The sequence below is a fragment of the Diplotaxodon limnothrissa genome, linkage group LG7 (genome assembly GCF_057381915.1).
Source record: "Diplotaxodon limnothrissa isolate DT_005_m linkage group LG7, D_limnothrissa_male_GT1.1, whole genome shotgun sequence".
NCBI lineage: Eukaryota > Metazoa > Chordata > Actinopteri > Cichliformes > Cichlidae > Diplotaxodon > Diplotaxodon limnothrissa.
This window is the reverse complement of record NC_140602.1, coordinates 2,663,903-2,678,904: the sequence shown is the minus strand read 5'-3', so window position 1 is coordinate 2,678,904 and position 15,002 is coordinate 2,663,903. Positions and strand designations below refer to the sequence as shown.

The following is a 15,002-nucleotide window of genomic DNA, read 5'->3' as shown; positions in this document are numbered from 1 at the left end:
GTTCAGCTTGTCATATTTACATAAATCTTCAATCTCTAGCAGTGTGACTCTGAAGTGCTGCTCTGTATGTTTGTAAGTTTTCTCCCCAACAAACACAACAATGTCGACGAAACGTTTTGCACCGTCAGAGGCTCCTGCGCTGGCACCCAAAAGCCAGAGGAAGATGCTAACCATCGCACAAAAAGTTGGACTTCTGGACATCCTAAAGGAAGGTAGAAGTTACTGTATTTTTTGGATTTTAAGGCACATAACGTGAAACAAAAGAGTCAGATGAGTCAAATTTTACTCAACTCATTCTTCTTGAAATCAAACCTGAAAACAGGGTTTGATCTTTGGTTTCTTTCTATAATACTGGACGTATTTTTTTACGAAGGTTTGAACTTTGAGAGTTTAAACAAGTGAGAAAAGTGTGAAAATGTTCCTGCCTGTCTGAGAAAAGTGTATAAAGTGCGTAGTGCGGGGTTTTACAGCCTTAAAACATCTAGAATAATTGTAAAAAACATAAAGTTGGCTACTTTTATCTATCGTGGGTTATTTTTAGAACGCAACTCCTGCGATAAACGAAGGACCACTGTATCTCTAAAAAACTTCACCAGAATTTCTCCATTTTATTGTTGTTTTATTTTTACCTTGATAATAAATTCTTCTCTGTCACTATGATAACAGCATCGACGGCATAGAAGAGCAGAGAAAGTGAAGGCTGAGGAGCCCGGTGAGAAAAATGCTTTTATTTATTAAAAATGAGAAACTTTTATTGTCATCACAGTAATTAAAACTTTATTCACAGTACTGGAAAGTTTACAAATCAGCTTAAAAGTTTCTCACAGAAATTTCCCTTTCTAAGGCACATTTTTAATTTAGCATCTAACTGATAAAGAATGTTATAAATAATCATTAATTAATAACAAAATCTCTATTTATTATAAAACATTTATGTTTTTAAATGGAATATCTGAATAGGTGTACAGAAGCACAGCAATCATTCCAATGGTAAATTGCATTACCCAGTGCAGGTTTATCACGTAAAGAGGCTAATTGATCATTAAGAATAATTCTCGTAATTATGCTGGCACAGCTGAAAACTGTTTGTGGTAGGGGGCCTGATCAGAGCCCAGCAGCAAGAGGAACAGATAGTGGGAACTGCTGACAGGCGCAGAGTGAGACACAGGTGTTGTGCGTTGGTTGAGTACCATCTTTTCTTTCTTTCCATCTGCAGTAGTGTGCTGGCACTCGGGGCTACGAATATACACCACAGGAGAATAGTGAGAGTGCGACGGCTCATATTCATCACCGTTTAAGTTAAACTGTTGCTAAAGGAAATCTGTGTGAGAGGACAAAACATGTCCTAAGAACAAGCCAAGCTGCTATAACAGGAGCCCCCATCTTTTTATTTCAATTGTGGTGTGTGCCTGTGTGAACATTGGCATCCTCAAAGAATGACCTTTGACCTTTAGATGCAGATGGACAGTCGAGTCTTGTCCCGTGGAGGTGGCTCTTCTATGCTGTGCCATACGTTCATGAAGTGGCTGTTTGGTCTCTCCAATGTAGAGGTCTGGGCATTCCTCGCTGCACTGCACATGGTTAGACTACGATGAGCTGGATGACTGAGAACCTTCGCTGACAGTTTTAACACAGTTGCTTTCGGACATTGAAATGATGCGTACAAAAGAAAGAGCAATAACAACAAAGGGCAGGCTGAATCTCCTAAATCACTCTTCTCCAAATACAAATAAGTAAAGTAAAATGTGTCCAGGTAAAAATAAAGATAATTAAAAGCTAGAATTACCGTCATATCGGGCTTATTAGCGTCGCTCATCGGGCTGCTGGACCAATTATCTTATGTCATGGAGAGACATCGGTCATTTATTCACAATAATCGCTATTTCCCTTAGATCACAGGTAAGAATTTATTCAAATAACAGACCACGATCACCTAATGGGTCTTCAAACTGTGCTCAAGCTCAGGGTTAAGGTGTCATTTGTTTTAGAGGCAATAACCTGTGAATTTAGATTGATTGTGAGGTAGATGAGCATTCTGCTTCTATTAAATCTTCCATCACAAGGTAGCAACAGCATAGAAGCAGGACACAGAGTGACAACATTACACTCGTTGGTTCCTCTGGGATATAGCTCTAATACACAGGTCACAAATTGCTTAGAGGTCTTAGCGCTGCCCCCGAGGGCCAGACTGTAAAGGTAAAGGTACTGGTTGAAATGGCCTACAGGTAATGGCCACGGTCCCATTACCATCCCCAGTAGGAGCGTTATTAACGCCTGAAGAGTGTTAACCTGAGCTGAGAGCAAGAAACAAGGTGTTAGAGTGTATGTGTAAGAGTGTGTGATAAAAATGGGGAATAAGGGACGGATCGTTATGTACGTGTTATATAATAGCTCACATTCATGACAATAAAGAAAATTTAACTAAGAGAGAAAAAGAGTAGAAGAAAGCCCAGCACTGTATTTGTCTGCATACTGTCAGTGAGAGAGACGGCCAGCGTCAGCGTTCCCTTTACTGTCACAGAGTGACATTGTGAAGGTTGGAGGCTTTGGTGCAGAGCTAGCAAAGGAGAATGGGACAGGAAGCAAAAGTGATAAACTTTAATGAGACGAAAGAAAAAAACAGACACACTCCCCAGGCAGCTGAGCAATCACACGCACACACACACACACACACACACACACACACACACACACACACACACACACACGTTGTTTACATAAACAAATAGCAACTCCAGCACCGGTTGCAGCATCCACCTGAGTAATGAAGGCTTTTAAAAAGCCGAGCGGTTGGCAGCTTCATTCAACGACCAAACACCATCAGATCTAAACCTGAGAACATTACATAGTCAGTGTTTACTAAACAGCAAGAAACCAGTTTATTCTTAGACATCAACAGCACATAAAACTGATGATTATGCAATTTCTACTTATTTGAAAGATGCAAAATAGTAAATTCATTAAATATTTAAGACTGCTTTCATACCTGTGTAGGAACGACAGTCGTAGCCACTTATTAGTTTGAAGCTGTTGGTTTGGCATTTGTCTGTTGCTGTCTTGGTTTTTTGGAACTGTACAAACACAAAGTGGATCTGCACACTATGTACACACATACAGCAGCAACTTGTCAATCAAAACGTAGCCGAGCACTGAAACATTAGATACCAGTAAGTACTGCAGTCTGTGTTGCTTTTTATAACACAATAATACAATATGACTACGTTTACTGCATGAAGGGAGCTTGAAGCTACTGAGAACAGACGCTCACTGAGGCCATAATTCAAGTGACATCTAGAGTATCACCTGCTTGGCTGTCAGCACATCCAAAGCTATATGCCTGACTACATTAGGAGTCCCCTCTCTCTGACATTATATAGATCCAAGAATGAAAAATGGGTCTCATAGGTTTGGCAGTGCTGATGGACACATAAACAGCTAGGGCTGCCACAAACGATTATTTTGATAGTCGACTAATCAGATCATCATCCATTGGACGTAAAACGTACAGCTTATTGCACCAGCAGCATCTGCTCTTATATAACTATCATTAGCTTACAGCTTTAAGTGTTTAAGGTCTGTGCTAACTAAAAATAAAGACAAGATGATAGTTTATTAAATTTTAATGAAGTTTGCAGATTGTTTCGGTGAAGTTTAATAAACTCCTTGCTATCTAAAATATAACAGGACACTGGAGTAAATTCTCCAGCATCTCACACTTCTGATGATCAGCTGTCTGCTTGACGTTTATTCAGCTGTGTAAAAACTATAACTTTAATCTCAGCCAAACCGATTTACTACAAATAAAATACTACAAAAAAAAAATCCAAAAATAACATTTTAAGTTATCTAAGTGACTTATATATCATGTTTAACCTGAGTAGCGAAAGACGGCGGTGGGTTTGAAAACGATTTGCCAGGAGTCAGACGTCTCTGAAAACGTCGGAGCGCTTTTGAAAATATGTGGTGTCCTGATAAACTGAGCCGATATTTGAGGTTTACACAGCTACATTCTCGCCTGAAAATATGTTAAACGTTTATTTTGTGACCCAGAAAGAATAATAAGAGTAATATTAAAACTAACTAGCTGCCGCCATTGTTGGAAACTGAGCTGGGCTGCACTATGAATTCTGGGACACAGCTTCTTCTTCTTCGGGGTTTAACGGCAGCTGGCATCCTTGTACATGCAGTGCTGCCATCTTCTGTTTCAGTCCGTTATTACACTCTTAAATCCTATTACTTCTGCGGCTTTTGTGATCTTACAAAGCTTCAAACGAGGCGTCGACTATTAAATCAGTCGTCGACGATTTTGATAGTCGACGTAATCGTGACTAGTCGACTAATCGTGGCAGCCCTACTAACAGATGAGGACTGCCATCTGGATTATGATGTTTGCAGAGGACACTGTGATCTGTACTGAGAGTAGGGAGCAGGTGGAAGAGAGCCTGGAGAGGTAGAGGTATGCTCTGGAGAAAATAGGAATGAAAGGACAGAATACATGTGCAAGGAGTAGAGGTGGTGAAGGTAGATGAGTTTAAACACTTAAGGGTCAACTTGACATTACCAGAAAGCAATAGGCAGCAGTCAAGAGAGGTGAAGACACGGGTGCAGGTAGGGTGGAGTGGGTGTCAGAGGTGATTTGTGATAGAAGGACAGCAGCAAGAGTGAAAGGGGAGGATGACAAGATGCTAGTGAGACCTGCTGTGAGGTATGGTTTGGGAGATGGTGGAACTGACAAAAAGACAGAGCACGGAGCTAGCAGTTACAGAGTTCTGATACTCAGACAGTCACCAGCCAGATTAATAATGACTATTTCAGAGTGACAGCTCAGGTTGAGCAATTTGGAGACAAAGAGAGGTGAGATGAGATGGCTGGGACACGTGCAGAGGAGGGACGGTGTATATGATGGGCGAAGGATGCTGAAGATGGAGCTACCAGGCAGAAGAAAAGAAGATTCATGGATGTATTGAAGGAGGACGTGCAGAGGGTTGGTGTGACAGTAGATGTCACTAAGGATAGGATGAGATGGAGGCAAATGATTCAATGTGGCAACCCTTAAAGGGACCAGCTGAAAGGAGGAGGAGGAAGAAAAGGAGAAGACGACGAAAGCAAAAAAAACGGGTTTCATTTGATTGTTGGACCCCAGAGACAAACAACAGTTTACACATTAAATTCAAGGTGCAGACCAGGGTCTCTTGGGGGACGCCATGAAGTACAACATGGATTTCTTTTTAATCATCAATTCCTCTCACGTTTCTCCTCTTTTTAACAAGTGTCTCTAACCTGTGCTTTCAGTTCATCCTCATTGATTTGGAGCTTCCACCTTGTCTCTTGATACCTGACACTAATTAGATTTTGCTAATGACATTAACCCTTTGGATTAATACTTTTTCAAACCTACACCTAATTTTCCTTGCCAATCACGTCAGTCAGGCTCATCCAGTCTTTTGCTTTTTTTGTTGGATTTTTTCTTCACTGAACTGTCACCTCTTTAATTTTCCTAGTATTAGTAGTAGTAGAATGAGTGTGCACACATATGCACAAATGAAAAAATGTTGCCTGGAAACATATTAAACAAACTGTCAAATATACTCCATGCTTCTTTCACATCCTTTACTTGACTTTTCCATGCATCTCATGGAAAGTCATTATTTGGGTGACCTGGAAAAGGTGCGTAGTCCTTCATGAAACAGATCCATACACTCAGCATCATACCTCTGTAATAGGGCTCAGGGGAATGTGAGTGCACAAAAACAAGCTACTGTTACACCTGGGATAGCATTAGAGCAAGTGTTGATTGTGTGCCACACCGTCGTGTGGAAAACAGTGTTTAATATCTAGAAACTGGAAAATCCTCACGTATGCATCGCGAGGGATCATCTGTGCCGTTTCCAACCGTCAGCAACATTTGTGCCATAAAGCCAATATCTATACTGAAATTATGAAATATTCCTGTTGAAAATGCATAATCTTGTGGAATGAGTCATCCAATACTGTGCAGTATTACTCTATGATTAACTCATACCTCCTACACAAACACAGCTGACTTCCTTTTATATTTTTGGGGACTTTCACATATCTGAGTTTAAGGATTTGATGTTCCCAACTTCAAAGACCTTTTGTGTTGCCAATCTTTGTGTGATGTTCAGGTTCAAGCCTAGATCCTGAGGACATGTGAAATGGTAAATAACTGCGAGAGAACAGTAAATCATAAAACAGCAACTTGAAGATAAAAATGCAATCAGAGATGCAGGTGGTGTAACACAGTATGTGCAGGTAGTTACAGAAAGCATGGATGGCAATCTGAAGTGGAAGTGGGGACATACTGAAGATATAAAGATATACGGTACACACCGGTCACTCTGCTGCTCAGTGCAGACAAAGCAAACGTCTCTAATAGGAAAACATTGACAGTATATCACGGGTCCCCTCTCACCTCACAACACACTAAAAATAGCTCCATAATTCTTCATGTTGGAAAATATAATGCAAATATTTACACAGCAAAACCAATCAGTTCATGATATTTGAAATATTAATTCATTTTTATAGTAAGTGCACATGGATCAAAACATCAGTTATAAGTCTACTGCTATAGCTAACAATCTGCACACACACACACACGTACGCACACACACACAGACACACACACACACGTTATGTATCCATTGTGCATTTTTACAAAAAGGAATCTCGACTAAAGGAAAACAAACCCCGCGCCGAGGAGAGTTGCTACTTCCAGCTGACGTCACTGTAATTTCCTAATTTTAGCTCTTCTTTCTTCACCACGCTCCCCTGGTATGAATGTTAACCAACTTCAGTAACTTCCTGAAAACCTCATGAAAAGATGCCAGTTGTTTCCTAGAGATTAAAAGTATTTTTTTATAAATGCATATTAATAAACACACAGATTTTATACTGACGACAGACATAATAAGGAAATAATGATCATAATTAGCATGAGGTTCTGTGCCATTAGGAGTGTAATTGATCTCACAGTCATTTACCTGAGAGGCTAATAAGCATGCTCACTGACCTTAACTCACTCTGACACAATCTTAACTGGGAAAGCATTCATAACGTAAGCTGAGGGTTTTGTTTGCCTCCCGTTTCCACCTTCTGCTTTCTCTTCTCATTCAAGGTGACCTTGAAACCTTGAATTTTAAGTGGGGGGTGACCCAAACCTAAGGGATCCCTTTTAAATGTTGCTTTTAAAAATAATTCTATACTATATTTTCTAAGGGATCTGTGGACTCCTGTTCATTAGTGGTAATGTTAATGCTAATACTAATAACTGTCACTCATATTTCAAATTCAAATTCAAATTCAAATTTTATTTGTCACGTACACAGTCATACACAGTACGATATGTAGTGAAATGCTTGGACAACTGCTCGTGACCTAAAGAAAACAAAAAAGGAAAAGGCTATGAATAAGATAGGAAATAAATATGAAAAATTAAAAAGGGTAAATTTAACTAGGAAGGAATAAAATATAAATTAAGGTTAAAAATGAAATAACTGTACAACACAAATTAGAATGAAGGGTAAATTTAACTGGGAAGAATAAGATAAAGATAAATATATAAATTAAAGTTGAAAATAAAATAACTGTACAACAAAATACACAATATAGAACTATATAAGAATGTATGAAGAAATCTAAATATAAATAAATATATACACAATAACAGCAGCTGTACAAGTATTAACCGGAAATGAAGAATATAGTGACCAGTGTTGTGCAAAACCAAAGTCCAGAATGTCCAGTGTGTGTGTAAGAACCATATGTGTGGGTCAGTACTGTGTGGTGGTGTGATTGAGAGACCGTATCGCCTGCGGGAAGAAGCTCCTCCTCAGTCTCTCTGTGTTGGTCTTCAGGGAGCGGAATCGCTTTCCTGACCTCAGCAGAGAGAACAGTCTGTTGTTGGGATGGCTGAGGTCCTTCACCATCTTCCTGGCCTTGGTCCAGCACCGCCTGCTGTAGATTGAGTGCAGGTCAGGGAGCTCGGAGCGGATGGTGCGCTCAGCTGACCGCACAACCCTCTGTAGAGCTCGTCTGTCCTGCATGGTGCTGTTCCCGAACCAGGTTAAGATGTTTCCCGCCAGGATGCTCTCTATGGTGCAGGAGTAAAAGTTCCTGAGCACCTTGGAGGGCAGTTGGAAGTCTCTCAAGCGTCTGAGGTGGTAGAGACGCTGTCGGGCCTTTTTCACCACGGTGTTGATGTGACAGGACCATGACAGGTCCTGCGTGATGTGAACTCCGAGGTATTTGAAGCTGTCCACTCTCTCCACTGGGCACTCGTTGATGACGGGGGTCTGGTAGTTCCTCTCCTGCTTAGTGCTGAAGTCCACTATCAGCTCCTTTGTCTTACTGACGTTTAGAAGGAGGTTGTTCCTCTGGCACCAGTTCTCCAGATTCCTAATCTCCTTCAGGTAGGCCGTCTCGTTGTTATCAGAGATCAGGCCCACCACGACGGTGTCGTCAGCAAACTTGATGATGGTGGTGGAGCTGGTAGTGGCCACACAGTCATATGTGTACAAAGAGTACAGCAGGGGGCTCAGAACACACCCCTGGGGGGCTCCAGTGCTGAGAGTGGTGGAGGCTGAGACATGTCCGCCCATCCTTACTGCCTGTGGTCTGCCAGTTAGGAAGTTGGAGATCCACTGACACATAGATGAGCTGAGTCCCAGATGCTCCAGCTTGGTGGTGAGTGTGGAGGGAATTATGGTGTTAAATGCAGAGCTGTAGTCTACGAAGAGCATTTTAACATAATTCCCCCTTCTAGTGTCCAAGTGAGTGAGTGATGTGTGGAGGAGATGAGAGATGGCATCGTCTGTGGAACGATTTGGACGGTAAGCGAACTGTAGTGGGTCCAGTGTGTCTGGTAGTGAAGAAATGATGAAGTCTCTGACCAGGCGTTCAAAGCACTTCATCACTACTGAGGTGAGGGCTACAGGGCGATAGCCATTGAGAGAAGCAGGGTGGGGTTTCTTCGGGACAGGAACAATGATGGACTCTTTGAAGCATGTGGGGATCACCGACTGAGATAAAGAGATGTTGAATATCTCAGTGAACACAGGAGCTAGCTGGTATGCGCAGTCTCTTAGGATACGACCTGGGATGCCGTCTGGTCCTGCTGCTTTCCTGGTGTTCACTCTTTTGAAGGCTCTATTTTGGTGTTTCCTGTCTTTAAACAGACAGTCGATTTTGGCATGAGACTGATTTAGTTTTAGTCTTTTGAAGAAAACCTGCATTTGCTCTGGTCACATACTAAAAGCATCTAGGCTAGCTTTCTCTGTGACGTTTTAGATATCTGACAGAAACTAATGCTAAAGCTGAATCCCCTTTACTTGCAATATACTTTAAATATTAGAGCAACATTGGATTTTTAAATTCTTCATTGTTAGGGATGTGAATTGATAGAATTTAGAGATTCCAGTTCCATTATCGATATTGCTTATTCAATTCAATTCAATTTTATTTATACAGCACTAAATCACAACAACAGTCGCCTCAAGGTGCTTTATATTGTAAGGTAGACCCTACAATAATACATACAGAGAAGAACCCAACAATCATATGACCCCCTATGAGCAGCACTTTGGCAACAGTGGGAAGGAAAAACTCCCTTTTAACAGGAAGAAACCTCCGGCAGAACCAGGCTCAGGGAGGGGCGGGGCCATCTGCTGTGATTGGTTGGGGTGAGAGAAGGAAGACAGGATAGCAGACAATCAATCTGATTGGTTCTCACTGGCTCCACTTTGAGAGTCACCACCATCGCTAGGCAACATATCAAATACAGAAAGTAATTCATCACAAATCTCATTTCATTACTTTCCCATTTCTCCATAAAACGACTTGAACACATTGTCTCAAAATTACCATTTAACAATATAAACCTTTAAGCTACAGATACACACAACACAAATCCCTAATGACACACATATGATCTTTCTCTTAGTATTGAGGTATGAAGACAAAGTTGACACCAGAAACCAAAGATAAAAACCAGTGCAGCGAGAGTTTGATGTGATCATCACGGTGATTCTAGAAGCAGAGCCTGGAGCCTGAGAGCTCATGTTGAAGTTCAGGGTCTGGCTACTGAGCTGGGATCAGCAGACACTCAGTCTTGGCTAGCTTAGCATTAGCATGTTGTGTTAGCAGCATAACCCAGTTGTTTCTATCCGTGATGCGACTTCGTGCTCTCGTCCTTTCGTGCAATAAGAATCAAAGTGACGTCCCGGTACACGCTGTAGACTGTGACACTATTTTCAGCCTCTGGCACACAAACTGAAATCAACAAGTGCAAGTGGAACTGAGTATATATGTTAAACAGATCTTTGATCTTTCACTGAAACCTTTACTAATCAGAAGCTGTAGTGTGCAGCTCTGCAGATGTTGTAGGACACTAAGAACCAGATTTCATTAGTGGAGCAAATTAAGTGAGGTTGCAATCACAAAAATGCTCTGATGGGAGTAAAAAGTTCTGCAGATGATCTACTAACAATATGCTAATTTACAAAGACTCAGACAGTCCATTTAAATAATGCCAGCATTCTACCGAGAGCACCGCAAATTAGCAGATCCCCAAATCAGCAAGTTGAAGAGGGTGCAAGTAGCCCACTAACCAAAATAATGGAAAACATGGTAACTCAGATCAATGAGAGGCAGCTGAATGACAATAAGTTTTTGATAATCTTCCAGATCGTGGCAACAGTTCTCTGTACAAGCAGACACATTCTGCTATACATCGCGTATCAGGACTCTCCTTCTGCCTCAGCTCAGACAGTCGGTTTAGTTAAGATCTGCTCTGTTTTCATCCAAATACTAGTGTTCTTGAAGACTGGAAATATGTCGTGCACGGCTCTAAAAATGCAGGGTGAAGAGCTACAACGCACAGCCAGAGCTTGGGCACGATCCTCACACCTTTGAGTGATCCACCAGCGCTGATTACACACTTGTTTTTAAAAGCCTCTCATTCCAAGTAAATTTACACACCTAAGCAGCAACTATCACAACCAAGTGGGACACAAAATAACACATGCTTCTTCTTTTTACCCTAAATTCAGGACAATTTTCACAAACTTGTGTGCTGCGAACCAAAATAAAGCACATTTGCATGATCTGATCTGAAACTCTTACAAAGCAAACACGATAAGTCCAACTACAAACAATACATCACAAACATGATGCTGGCATTAACCTTTTAAAGCCATGAGATAGTTTTGTGCTTACACATACTGTTAGTAAGCAGTTCACAGTCCTAAGACTAGTAGGGAAAAAAATTATTAATTTTTTAATTTGTAGGTTTTGAATTTTTCTGTTTGGCTTTGAATTGTTAAATAAAATAAATTAAAACAATTTTGTTATAATTATTGTCTTAAAAGAATTCAAACATTTAAAAAATGATTTCATTAGTGAAATTAAGATGCATGTGACTCTCCATTTTCTTTTCATGGAGACTTCAGTAGCTATAAATGACCTTATTAGCATAATGTGTTCATGAGAATATAAATCACTGCTGAGACTCCCTGACAGGAGTGAAGTCTGACTGTGCCTCTGTATGCCAGTGTGAGGGCAGTGAGCAGAGCTCTGTTTGACCTTGGAGCACACTGTACCTCATGCCTTTTGTGGAGCGATTATGGAAATTCTGCAGCAGCTGCGGGACGCCCAGCATGGCCTCGAACATCACGGCCAGCGAACCCAAAGTCTCCACAAACACCACAGAGTCCAGCAGCAGCAGGGTGATGACTGCACACACGACGGTGAAGCCGAAGCAGAAGAGGAGGTAGTCCTCAAAGGCGCTCCACTTCCAGAAGTAATGCAAGTTCAGGTCTATGATCGGGAGATAGAAACGCAGACAAACATTTACTGGTAATCGACGGTTTTTGGACTCTAGTCAAAAATGAAAGAAATGGTGACGAGAGCAGAACAGAGAAAATGAAAGATTCTGAAAAAGAGTCAGAAACAGAAAGCAGAGATGATGAAACAGAGATAAATGTAAGCGCGTGTGTGGCTGCTGAGGGGTAACGACATGCTTACGCTATGTGAGGATGGGAAAAGAGGAGTGATTGAGACAGGTGCAAAAAAGAAGGACCAATGAGCACATTTCATTACAGGATGCATAGAATTCTGCAAAGACGGCACTAAAATCACTGAGCACATGCATACGTGAATGTAACAAAGAAAAACGAGATTTTTAACATTTCTATGACTTTGTAATAAATTGAACTTTAGCGAGGCTGAGCTATACATTTACGTTTATTACCTTTAAACCTTTTCATTGACACAAGCGTATTTATCACGTGTGCCGTTACAATTCAGAGGAAAATTAAAAGACCACAGCGTTTGTTAGCTTGCAGAAACATTAAAGAAAAAGTGAGTCAGTGTGACTGTGAAGTAAAATTGAACACGAGAACAGCCACACTGTGGTCTAGCAGTTTCTGTCCTGCCATCTTCAGTAACAGCGGCGACTCCACGTGCTTCAGAAGGAAATCTTATGAGCGGGAACATTAGGCTCACTACAGCTGAATTCCCATCAACCATCAGTATTGTACCAGTGGACCATTATATGAGATGATGGACAATCTCTCATTGTGTATGTATGACCGTGGAAAACCGGCTGACATCAGCTAGAGGGGATTGATGACTAAATAAGAGCGCATTAGTTAGTGTAGAGACTGGAGCACGCCGTGTGCTGTGAAGCACCTGACCTCTCCACCTGAGGTAGATACTTTTCAGACGTCCAAGTACGCTCGCTTCATGAGCAAAAATAGGGGCGTGTAGGTGTGTAGATGTAGGTGATTTTAAGCTCACAAACTGACGTTTCTGTGTCAGCTGATGTTTTTTACTTGTATGGTTTGAATGATGCTTCTGTGCTCTATCCTGGTGTCTACTGTGATCTACTCGATGAACAGAAAACAGTCATTAAGAAGACGTCAGACACACAGATGTCTTCAAATTGCATTTTGGTTCAACCAAGACGGTAAAATACAGATACTGCATTCAAAATGACACAAACGAAAAAGAAGAATCTATTTCATTCCAAATTAATCAATTCATCTTTTAAGAATGAATTAATCCAGACTAAGACTTAAGGTGGAATTAACCATTTAGTTTGCTGTCAGCTAAACTAAAAATGAATCATTTCAATTCAGTTTCATTTGTATAAGCAAACATCCCAGCATTCACACTCCGACCCCAGACTATCAAATCAAATAAGAGAAAACAACGGAAGAAATCTGAGGAAGATCAACAGACATCAGTCCTGATTCCAGTTAAAATAATCGAAGTATAAGAATTAGAGACAGCAATGCTATAAGAAAAGAAATGATCGCAGACTCACAACATTCATTAGAAACTTATTAAAGGTATTAAACTGCATTTTCTTTACTTGTGTCAGATGAATAGATCAGACATGCTGAGAGTCAAACTTATTGTTACGATTCAAACACAGCAAGTTTCTGTTACTACGTTAAGCTGATATTTGTACTCTTACTGTGTCCTTAATCAGGCAGTACAAGTGGAGTCAAATGTATATACATGTAGAAAAGTTATATGATAACTTTCTTCTGAAATATTAAACAACACAAGTCTATTAGTGGCTTTTATTTCTTCATAGTTTATTAAAAATCTCATCCTGACGTGTTTCCATCTCACATTCAGTGGAAACACTTCACACTGGGGTGGCTCATTTCAGACAAGCTGAACTGTTTTGTGGGGTTTTTGGCTGGACCATCACTACCTTCCTCACCAAGTTTCACACATGCCACATCTGCTGAATGTCCTCGTTCCAAAACGGAAATTCAGTGCACACTGCAGATGCATGAGTGGTCAGAATGGGACTTCCAGGAAATGAGCTAATGAGAACCAAAATACTGGAAGTTGGATTTTTATGTGTGGAATCGCAGAACTTTCTGATCGCATCCTGACGACGGTTTTGCACGACTCTTGCTTTTCTTGGCGGTGGTGACAAAGATACAGGAGTCAATGTTTCTGTGTCACTCAGAGAGAAATGTTTCCATCTCCTCCGTCTGAACAAGGACTTTTCCATTTCTAACCGTACACGCGATACATACGTGTGGTTGTGCAGAATAAGCGCGCACATGCATCAAACACCTGACTGGGACATTTTTGATTTCACTCTTGTACGCTGCATCTGCTGCGCTGTCTTGGGACACACAGAATGAGACGTGTTGCAACAAGTGCTGCATGTTTGCAGCAAACAGCAAATGTGATTAATGGCTTTATTAGAACATACTGCAGCAGACACATCACCCCCACACAGGGTTCGCAGCTTTCTTACACACATGCGACAGGACAAATATCGCCTCTCTGGACAGACTTGTGTCGTTCATCACAAACTATGAGATGAACAGAAATTAGAAAGCTTTTAACAAAGCAGATCGTTATAATTAACACCATTAAATCTGTCAATAATATCTTTAAGAACGCCAGCGGGCTCATTTCCCTGTTAGCTTTAACTAAGCTGAAACCCCCAACGTAAGGCTAGAATATCCCTTTCCTCCGTAACTGGACTGTGAAATAAATAAATCAAGTTGAGAGGGGAGAAGTAAACAGTCCATCCGCTCCTAAAGAAGACTAATCTAATATAACAATATAATAATATAATAATAGCGTATGTGCTGGTTTTGGACCTTATTGTTGTGTCTGATTTTCATCTGAAGGACTTCTCTAAACCGGCTGAATATCCTCAATGTGCTTGGCTCCAAGGTTATTATCGTTAACGAAAACTAACAAAATAACAAAAACTAGAAGTGAAAAAACATTTTCGTTAACGGAAATAAAAATAAAAACAAAAAAAGGAAAACTAACTAAAACTGTAATGAGTGTTCACAAAACTAACTAAAATTAACTGAATTTATAGCAAAAATGTGTTTAGTTTCATTGATGTGTGCGTGTCCTACAATAGTCGAGGGTGAAAATGAAGTTTAGTTTCCAGATTTTTCTTGCTGTCTCATTATGCCAGCAGGTGGCAGCAC

The 15,002-nt window shown here is 40.7% G+C and overlaps 1 protein-coding gene across 1 annotated transcript in view; it reads right to left on the bottom strand.

Annotated features, from left to right (window-relative positions):
- The window catches only part of LOC146627540 (solute carrier family 66 member 2), a 62,299-nt gene that overhangs the window by 17,060 nt on the left and 30,237 nt on the right, over nt 1–15,002 (bottom strand). The window contains exon 4 of the mRNA XM_085358996.1: nt 11,619–11,835. Within this exon, the coding sequence (XP_085215122.1) occupies nt 11,619–11,835 (217 nt within the window). The remainder of the gene's footprint in view (nt 1–11,618; nt 11,836–15,002) is intronic.